We start from the raw sequence: 10623 nt of genomic DNA on the forward strand, positions 1-10623 counted from the left end.
TTTTTGGCTAATTTGCTATAGGGTATTTTAGACTAATTTAGAGTTTAGCTTCTATTTTAGCAACATGCTAACGTTTTAGCTAATTTAGTATACCGAGGAATTTTAGAAAATTTTAAAGGTAAAGAAGTAATTAAGCAATCTGTTAGCTTGGCTAATTTGGCGTCTACTGAGGTTTTATATGCTAATTTAGCTCCTATTTTAGCAACAGGCTAATGTTTTAATCTAATGTCTAATCTAGTTTACAGGAAAATTTTAGGCTATATTGGAGTTTAGCTAGTATTGAAGCAACAAGCTAACTCTATTGGCTAATTGGAGTTTAGCTCATATTTTAGCAACTGATTAAATATTTTTTGCTAAAGTGGCATGTATTAGGGATTTTTAAGCAATTTAACTACATTTTTTTTAAATTTAGGTCAACTTCAGCGCTCTTTCATAGTTCTCAAATGAAATTTCCAGTCTTTTACCAAATTTAACATTTTGCAAAAACCTTGTGCATTTTCAGTAAATCCCTTCAGCATTTAAGTAAACTGCGACACCATTTAAAAGCAAAAACCCAGCAAAAATCACAGCTAATGCAATTTTTCTTGTCGCTATTATTTCATCTTTTTTTTAACCCTCTTGTTAGGTTCAGAGATAGGCAACTCCAGGCCTCGAGGGCTGCAGTGTCTGCATAATTTCCAGATATCCAAGCCCTACTCATGACTGATTACCTGGTACAGGTGTGTCCAGCCAATTACAACATCCCAGAGGAAGGTATGTTGGAAGACATGCAGGAATGCGGCCCTCGAGGCCTGGAGTTGTCTATCCCTGTTTTAGGTCAAACTGACCCGTTATCTCCTTACACTGCTGCCTTCAGGCAGAAGATACAGAACAATTAAATCAAGGACAAATAGATTAAAAACTGTTTTTAATCACAGTTTTACATTTTGCTAGAATTTGGGTGCCTTTAAATGCAATTTTTAACATTTTTTACTGTTTACATTGGAGCCATGCATGGGTTAAATGTATGTTTGGATGTGTCTGATTTTGTATGTTTTTTTTATTTAATTTTATTGCTTATTTATTTAAAAATCCACCAGAAGAGGACTGCCATGCACTCGTTTTTTTGTGAAATTTACAATGACAATAAACTGAATTGATTATAAAATTTAAAAATCTAAACAAAACACTTTTTTTTCCTTTGAAACTTCTGCTGCTCGGCTTATTTAGTGTCATCTGCATATGATATAAAAAGGTTCAGTTAACATACTTGTAACCCCCCCCCAACACACACACACACACACACATACATTTAAACACAATTTAACCCTGCTGTTAAAATAGAGGCTAAAAAGTGTCGGAAAGATCAAAAACTATTGATTTTTTGCAAATAGGAGAAATAATTCACCTCTGTCTTAAACTCATAGGGGCAGGTGGAGGTGTGCACGAACACACACATGCATATGAATTGTTTTGGCCTCATTAATAAAGTTTCAGGATCCAAATGTTTTGACTTTTGACAAGAATCTAAGTTCGTAACAGTGAATTCAGAGGATGCATCTGAAGATGGAGACCACCTTGAGTTCAGTTTGGAGTATAATGATTCTGATAACTAAATGAAGACAATGACATTCATATTTCTCCTTGTAAGGCATTAACATATAAAACTTTTTATTTGGTCTTCTTCTTTCCAGATGCACATTATTCAAAACTGACTCACCATAATTTGACTCAATAATTATTCATGCTCAGCTCAATTCACAAAAGCATAAAACTGTTCTAAAAATAATTCATTTGGATTGGAGACGTCGTTTCAGAGAGACGTGGAAGGAACTAAATAAAATAAATTCCATGGAAGTTTAGAGAAGGGGATGAATTAACAGGAATATGACAAATATAATTTATCAACATCCCTCTATAAAAAATAAAATATATATTTGTATTCATTTTATTTAAATTATTGTATATGAATATATGTAGGTCTTTTCAATGCATATAAAACAATGTTTAACATAATAAAAAAGAGTGGATTATCCTGACTGAACCATAACCTGTGAGCAGTAAAGCACATAACAGAACTAAATAAATTTGAAATGGTTATTAAAAAATTAAGGATCAAATCTAAAAAAAGAAAACCTTTTTGGACTTTTTGTTTCTGACACTTGACACTCATTCATAGCAGCAGATAACATAACAGAACAGTTAATGTGACGATCAGCTTAATTATAAACCCTGAACGTCATCAAGCTTCATAACGAGGATTCATTCAGTTATGTTCAATCAAACAAACATTTTGGATAAACTGATGTTCCTTCATCGTTTTAAAAAATAGCAAAGCAGACGAACACTTCACAATACAAGACTGTGGATATTTAGATAAAGTGGGTGAAGAAGGGATTAGACTAATTTCAAAAAGGTAATAAACTCCCGCAGAAGAGGAGACAGAGTAGCAAATGTGCTGCAGAGATCTGCAGAGATTTTTCTAATTTTTAAAGTACAGAGTTTCAGCGCAGTACTGTGTAGTTTACTTGGGTCAAAAGTACTTTCTGCAGCTGACCTGTAGCTTAAAAAAAGTTTTATTAAAACAAAGAACCCTGTTTTGTCATTGATATAAAGTCAAAACTTTCACCTGTCATTCCCAGCAGGATGGTGACCACCACTTTCCCCGCCGTGGTGATCAAGTTTCCAATGATCTCCTTTACTTTGGAAGCAACTTCTGCCACCAGACGCAGAATCTTCATCTTTGTGCTCTCTTTTGCTTCTTCCTCCTCCTCCTCCTCCTCCTCCTGCTCCTCCTCCTCTCTCTCATACAGATACTCGTTGTCCTCGTCCTCCTCGGCCTCGTAGCCTGCTTCCAGCTCCTCCTCCAGCAGGACGTCGTCGTCGTCCAGGCTCGGTTTCTCCTCTTCCTCCTAGCAGGGGAGAGGCATCACACAGCAGGTCAGTATTGTCAGGTGGACAGCACTGTTCAGGAGTCAGAACTCTCCATGGTGCTGAAACCGCTTCCTCAGGTAGTATCATCACAACGACCTCCACCTATCCTCTGTGTTCTTCACCTCAGATTGTGAGGACAGATTTTAGCAGAGCAGAACAGAGAACAAGAATGTTCAGCATCTTATCATCTGGAGTGGATCTGTTTCCACCACCTCTGATGTGGTCACTAAATCCAACCATCCTGACAAAAAAGATCATGTTACATCAGAACAAAACAGGTTAAAATAAAATCTACATTTTAGCTGAACCGACGGGGAACAGGCTCATGAATCTCAGAGGTTTCTGAGTGAAGGGGCAACATGCCAACTGTGCCAGGCTCAGCAGACGCAGAAACAGAGAATATGGATTTAATTAAAGCTGAGTCATAAAGAGAAACACAAAAGGTTCTTTTCCAACTAATCAACTCAACATGGATGTCTGTATTCAAACTAAAAGCCTCTGAAGTTTAGTGCAAACAGAAACGACCCTTCACTTAAGTGACTCTTTAATCCCACTTAGAGCTGACAAAGCATTACTTGTTTTTGTTTTTTCTTGCATGCGTCTCTTTCACTGAGGTTCAGGATTGTGAAAAGAAAAGTGAACAAATGCAGCTGCAAAAAGGATTTCTCATTTAACAAGGATCTGTTCATAACAACTGTCCTAAAAACAAGAAATAATGACAACTATGTAAAGTAACTAGAAAAGTAACTTTACTCTGATGTTACTCTTTTTCTACTTTGCTTATTTTCTATTCTTATTTTAATGAAAAGAGAACTTTTAAACTTATTTTTACCATTATTTGAGACAGAAAAGGAATTCATTCAGAAAGTTTTATTATTTCTCTTCTTTTTTTTATTTTTTTTTTTAAAGGACACATCTCCAATTGGAAGATGAGAATGTGTTATCTGAGAAATAGAAAATAACACTACTCAGTTTCAATTAGTGTTGGGCGGATTGATCCAAAACATCAAAAGTATTGATCTCACGTTGGTACCTGTATCAGATCGATACCATCCCACAGATATCGATAATTCCACTCTTGTTTGAAGAAGTTTGTTTAAGGAGTTACGAATAGATTTCTACAAGTTGTTTTTTTTTTTTTTTTTGCTAAACATTTTGTTTTATTTTTGTATCAGTTACTTGTTTCTTTTGGTTTGGTGACTGTTTTTCTTTCACTTCTTTACTTTTTATTCAATAATAACAATAAAATAAATGATCTGGAGGGCCGGATCCGGCCCCTGGGCCTTGAGTTTGACACATAGCTTTGGACTGTGGGAGGAAACCAGAGGAAAACGCTATAAGTGGAGAAAGGAAATTCATCAAAGGAACACCTAAACTAACTTTTGTGAGTAAACAATTTTCAAGAATGTTTCTAAAAACTGTAAAAATCTTTAAGAGTTTGTGAGTGTAGAGTAAGCGGCGATCTGTCACTTTTATGTTCACTTTGAATTTCCTCATTAAAAGTGTTTAAACCGGCCGTGACATTTCTGCTTCATGTTTACAGAAATGCATGAAGATGTTTAATCCGTTGAACTTTCCCCTCAAGAGTTTTTATGACCACAAAGGTCTTCTTGTACACAGATTTCCTGGTGAATCATCCAAACCCATAAACGAGACGCGCTCTACTTTCCTAATTTAACCCCCTTAACACCGGGGCTCCAGTGTTTATGTTCTTTGGTATACTGTCATTTTTCAACTGTTAACACGATCAACGTAATTCCAGTAGATTTTGAAGGAGAAAAGCGGCACGTCGAGCTGCTTTTACATTGATCACGTTAACGGTTGAAATGTTACAGTATGTTATAGATTTTGTGCTTAAGCATCACCGGCGACACCTCCGGTGTTAAAGGGTCAAATAGGAGCAGATTTAGGGTTGGGCACCGATTGAGTTTTATTCGCTTCTGGTGCTAATCAGTGCCAATTTTGGTACTTCAGTAATAAAAAATAATCCATTCATCTCTCCAAATGAACACATTTTCCTTCAAAGTCGTCAGATATTGACGCGCGGTTAAGACCTTTACGATGTGCTGGCTGTTCCTATTATATCAGAGCTCCCCAACCAACAAACCCCAAACCGGTGGCCCGCCACTCTTTTACCGGGCAGCGAATTCGCTGCTCGCCGCCTGTCAAACATGTGATCCTAAACAGGACACCGCGCTGAGTGGATGTCTGAATGAATGGAACACACAGATAATGTTGATCTGGTTTACTTATTGTGAGAAGTTCTACGAGAAATCCTTCAAAAGATTTTCCCGACACCGGAGCTTCTATTTCACGCAGGTGGGTAGTCTCGATAACAGCCGCATCCCCGGTGTTTCTGTGTCTCTGTGACTGAGTTTAAGGCTGTCCCAAGAGGGGGGGGGGGACAGGACAGGACAAAAATGCTCGTATTGGATTAGTATTTTACCCGCTGATCGGGTCAGTGAAAACATCACATGCCCAAAGCTGAGTTCCTGATTGGCTGATGCGACGCAGCGATCTGTCAAACTTCTGTGACCTGCTGTGAAATGCAGCCAGACATTCGAGTGCTGTGCGCTCTCATACTCGCCCCCGTCGACGACTAATTTGTTAGTCGATAAGTCGCTACTTTATATAGAGTCAGAGTGTAGTAAAGTTGAACAAAGTTGTGAGGGTTTAGCACTAACAAAAAAAAAACATTTTTTAATGATTTGACTCAGTGAGACTAAAACTTTATCTTTAGTGACAAATAGTTCCTTGTTTCAGATGCTGACCTCATTAGAGAGATCAGAATACACTTTCCATCAAATTCATTTTGACAGGTGACCTTTGACCCTATATCATATTAAATTGTTACTGCATCTTGAGGGGCGGGGCACCTGTCAAAATGAGTTTGGATGGATGGTGTAGGGTCAAAGGTCACCTGTCAAAATGAGTTTGATGGAAAGTATATTCCCTATCTCTCTCTTATTGAAATTAATCTTGTTTTAATCCCAGAAACTAATGAAGGACAAAAGCTGCACGATTCATTAAACGTTTAATAAACTATCATCATTAGTTAGTTAGTTTTAGTTAGTTTAAAGCTAATGATGGTTAGGACGAGTGCTTTACAAATGACCCGATTAGTCGACAAATCCGAAAAAATATTCTGTGATTAGTCGACTAATAAAATAATCGTTTTAATTCCACTAGTTCTGAACAGAGTAGAAGCGACTGACATGTCCTAAGACAAACAGACCTTAGGACCGAAATGAGGAACCTTCTTTTGGTTTTGGTAGGACCATGTAAATCATAACGGTTCCTACCTGGAACTGAATTTTGGTGCCCAACTCTAAGTAGAAGTCATGAGTAAACTGACAGAAAAGTCCAGCTGTTTTTCTAAATATTTATCTTTTTTCTTTACTTGGTTTCCCGTGTTTTGGCTTTTCTCCAAGACTTTGACACATGATGAATTAAAAAAAAAAAAAGCCACAGGAAAACTTTCTGCTGGAAAAGTCGTCTTTAACTGGCATGGGTTCATGGAAACCAAAATCCAGAGGTGCAGGGGGACTCGGCACAGGTCAGTTTAAACACTGCTGGCATTTCCTCATGACTAAACATTCGGTTTATCCTAATGCACATCCATTAACCTGCTGTAGTCAGTGCTGTAGAAGCCTGCTACTGTTGGGCAAAGGGGCCAATCACACACACTCACACCAAGGGGAAATTTAGGGACACAATTAACCTGTTAAACATGTTTTTGGAATGCTCCCACACATGTACGAAGAGAACATGCAAACTTCAGAAAGGTATTGGGATTTGAACCAGACTTCTCACAGTGAGGCAGGGCGCTAACCACTACACCACCATGCTGAATGTTGTCATACATGACACCCACTTGTTCCTCTGCATCAAAGTCTGCGTTGTACTGGGCCATGTCTTCAGGCGGTCTCTTCTGGACCAGAGTGCGGCACAGCAGCCAGATGGCCAAGCCCGCCATGAACATGCCGATGTCGGGGAAGAACACCCGGATCCCGTTCCCCGCATCCGCGCCGATCACGCTGCAGACAAACAGAGAACAGAGCACAAAGACTGACAGGAAGCAGACGATTGTTTCCTGATGAGCTTAAAGACTTTCAAATGCTGTGATTTGGAGAAACTCCTGCAGACTGGAAGAAGATCCACTTTAACACGGAACTGTTCTGTGTTCTTCATCTCATCACAACAAAACCATCTACAAACACTTTACAACAAAACACAATTTCATGGAAAAGTGTATTTTCATATTTCTATTTAAAAAAAATTAACTTTCATAGATTTACTCTTTAAGTGATTACATGCATTTCTTTGTGTACTTTTATATAATTTGGGGTTCCAGCTCATAAAACCAGGGGAAACAGAAATTCAGAAAGTTAGAATCTTGTATGGTATAATGGAAATAAAAAGACTTTTCCAAGATAGTGTGATTTTTTTTTTACGTTTGATATTTGATTTACATTGATGATTTTTTTTTCTAATGAAAACTAATAAGCAAATTTTGTCTGAATTTGACAATAGATCTGAATGTGCAAAAACAAAGTCTGAAATAGTGTTATATCCATTTGTTGTAAAGTGAATCTATATTGGAAAGATATAAATTTATTATCTAAAGTTACAAACCGGATAATGATAATACATGTCAGTGCTGCCACAAACAATTATTTTATTAGTCAACTAATCGCCGATTAAAAATAGTCGACTAATCAGGTTTAAACTAAGTAAAAACTAGATAAACTGAACTGTGATAATTCTTTGTGAATAATGTAAACTAAATTTGGCCGCTAAAGATGCTAGTAACAATAGCTGAAGATGCTGAAATTGATAGCTAAAAACGGTGAAGCTGATAGTTGAAAACGCTGAAGATGATAGCCACCTAAAATACTAGCTAAATACCAAATTTGCCTTAAAAACTAAAAAAGCCGAAATTAGCCAAAACAGCTAGCATGTAGCTAAAATATTAGCTAAACTCCAAAATAGCCTAAAAAAAACTTAAATGCCAAAATATTCCAAAAAGCTAGCAGAATGCTATTATAACTTTACACTTCACTACACTCTGTCATCGTATAATATAAAGTAACGACTAATTGACTATTAAATTAGTTGTCGACTACTTTAATGGTCGATTAGTATTCGATTGTTTGACTACTCGTGGCAGCCCTAATACACGTAAAGGAAATGGTAAGATGACTCGGGGTGGGATTATACAAGTTCGCTTCCTCCCACTCCCTTTCAGACAATCTCTTAATGTCTATTTATCCTGAGTTTGACATGTCTTTATGGATGTAAACTTCTGATGATTGATTGTATTGCACAAGAACTCTTTTTTTTCTTGATTGCTTGAAATAAACCATTTCTAACCTAATCTAGTTTGTGTCTGCATGCAGCTGGTTCTTCTGTTGGTTGTTTGTTTCTGGAACTCCTGGGAATCAAACTTCCTGCAGCAGCAATAGCTTAAAAAAGCACCACCTGCTCACATGGATGCATGGGAATCTGGAGTTTTCCGTAACTTAACTGCTCATTTAATATGTGTTGCTCTGAAATGCTTTGGCTTTTATATGGAGGACCACCCTATTTAATGAAATCAGGCTTGCTGGTGTGAAGTGTAGCGTTTTAACAACTGAGTGAAATTCCATTCAATCAAAAAACCCATGAGAAAATGTGTTGTTTGGTTTATTTTTTAAGCTGTGAAAAACATGTTTACTCCCCTGAAAATGGCATCCTTTGTTCATAACAGGCCGGCTGGCACAGGCGGCGCTCCTTTTTACCCACATCAGCTGAAATAAGCTCAACTGGGGTTTTTATAACTTTTCTTTAATAATAGTAAATTATGTTATTCAAAGGACTTATTTCCAAATTGTGGTTTGTACCAGCTGTTTTTATGAATAAACAAAACTGTGGTTTGATGCAACTCCATCAAGGTTTGTTCTAACACAGAGACAAACGGTGACAGACGGTTGCCATGACTGTAACAATAACACCAGGGTTCATATAACCTGCTGTACTACACTTGCACAGCTTGAGGCCACATTTTATGAGGTGCCATGATTGTACGTGCAATTAAAGAGAATCAAAATTGTCCTTGAAATGGCTAACAGGTTGCAAAACCTTTAAAATCCTCTATTATTATCTAATCCACATGTGTCAAAGTCAAGGCCAGAGGCCGGATCCGGCCCGCCGGGTCATTCTAATGGCCCTCCAGATCACTTTATTTTAATGTTATTAATGGATGAATGAATGAACTTTATTTATATAGCACTTTACAACTGCTTATAGCATACCAAAGTGCTTCACAATAAAAGAAAAAGGAAAGTTTAAAAATTAGACAGATTAAGAACAAAATATAAAAAAACAACATAAAATTACAAAAGCAGTCTGCAGTAAAATACGTAAAAGAATGGCTCGATGTTATCGTGCGCTCATTTCTAACTTGTATAATTTTGATAAAAATATAATTTTATGGAGAGTAAAATATTGAAAGTTAAAGTTAATTTATTATGGGGTAATATTCCTGCCTTTTTATTATTCATAATTGTTTTAAAAAGTTATGATTTTAAATTCTGCTAGCTTTTTGGACTATTTTGGCATTTACTAAGATTTTTTAGGATATTTTGGAGTTTATCCAATATTTTATCTACAAGCTAGCTGTTTTGGCTAATTTAGACTTTTTTGTTTTTTAGGCTATTTTGGAGTTTAGCAAATATTTCTGCTATATGCCAGCCGTTTTGGCTTTTTTCTATGTTTTTTTGGAGTTAGACTAATATTTACATGCTAGTTGTTTTGACTTATTTAGTCTTTTTTTTTGGTCTGTTAGTTGTTTTTTTTTTTAGTTTGGCTAATATTTCAACTACATTCTAGCTATTTTGACTAACCTAAGATTTTTTTTCTTGTTTTTTTAGGCTAATTTGACATTTAGCTAAAATTTTAGCTGGCTCTCAGCTTCAGCGATTTCAGCATCTTCAGCGACCAAATTCATCTTACAGCATTCACACTAGCATTATCGCAGGTAATGCTATATATCTAGTTCATAATGTTAAAAAGTTACGGTTTTAAAGATTTAAAACATTAGTTTTAAAGTGTTCAATAAATATTAATCCTGTTCGGCCTGCGATCAAAAGTGTGTTTTGGATTTTGTGCGTTTGAGTTTGACACTCTTGATCTAATCCTAATTCTGTTTCAGTTTAAGGCAATAATCCTGCATCCTGATTGATCACCTCAAAGTCTTCTTCAAATTTTACACTGAGTTCTGGGTGTAAATAAATGCAATAAACGAAACATCCAACACGCTGCTGATTTGGACAGAGGAGACGCTGTTCAGCGGCGGTTAGTCACATCAGAAAGAAGCAGTCTCCCTCGGCCTTGGGTGGATATGAAGCTTGTAAAAGTAACGAGTTGAAAACAAAGTGCTAATCATCCTGATGGAAAACGCCCACTTAGAAACAGCGGCTTGTTTGCTATATGAGCTTAATTTAATAGAGCCCGTCTGTTTCCATGTGCTTTAATGTGGAGAAGCTTTGTGCATTTCCATGCACATCAAAGAAGAGAAAGAGACAAACACTTTGCCCTGCTGCCCATGTGACAGAATTATGATCACATAAACAGCAGGAGTGAAAACTACCAAAACACATGCTACATATTAAATGCATAAATTTTTCTGACCACGGAAATATGTTTGAAATGATTCTTGAGGAACCACAA

General features: G+C 36.7%; 1 protein-coding gene across 1 annotated transcript in view; it reads right to left on the minus strand.

Annotated features, from left to right (window-relative positions):
• Positions 1-10623, minus strand: part of LOC112151977 (piezo-type mechanosensitive ion channel component 2) — a gene marked incomplete at its 3' end in the record, with an annotated part of 96189 nt that overhangs the window by 54661 nt on the left and 30905 nt on the right. The window contains 2 exon segments of the mRNA XM_024281161.2: positions 2609-2891; positions 6788-6950. Coding sequence (XP_024136929.1) covers positions 2609-2891; positions 6788-6950 — 446 coding nt within the window.

The sequence above is a fragment of the Oryzias melastigma genome, linkage group LG17, assembly GCF_002922805.2.
Source record: "Oryzias melastigma strain HK-1 linkage group LG17, ASM292280v2, whole genome shotgun sequence".
In the NCBI taxonomy this organism is placed as follows: Eukaryota; Metazoa; Chordata; class Actinopteri; order Beloniformes; family Adrianichthyidae; genus Oryzias; species Oryzias melastigma.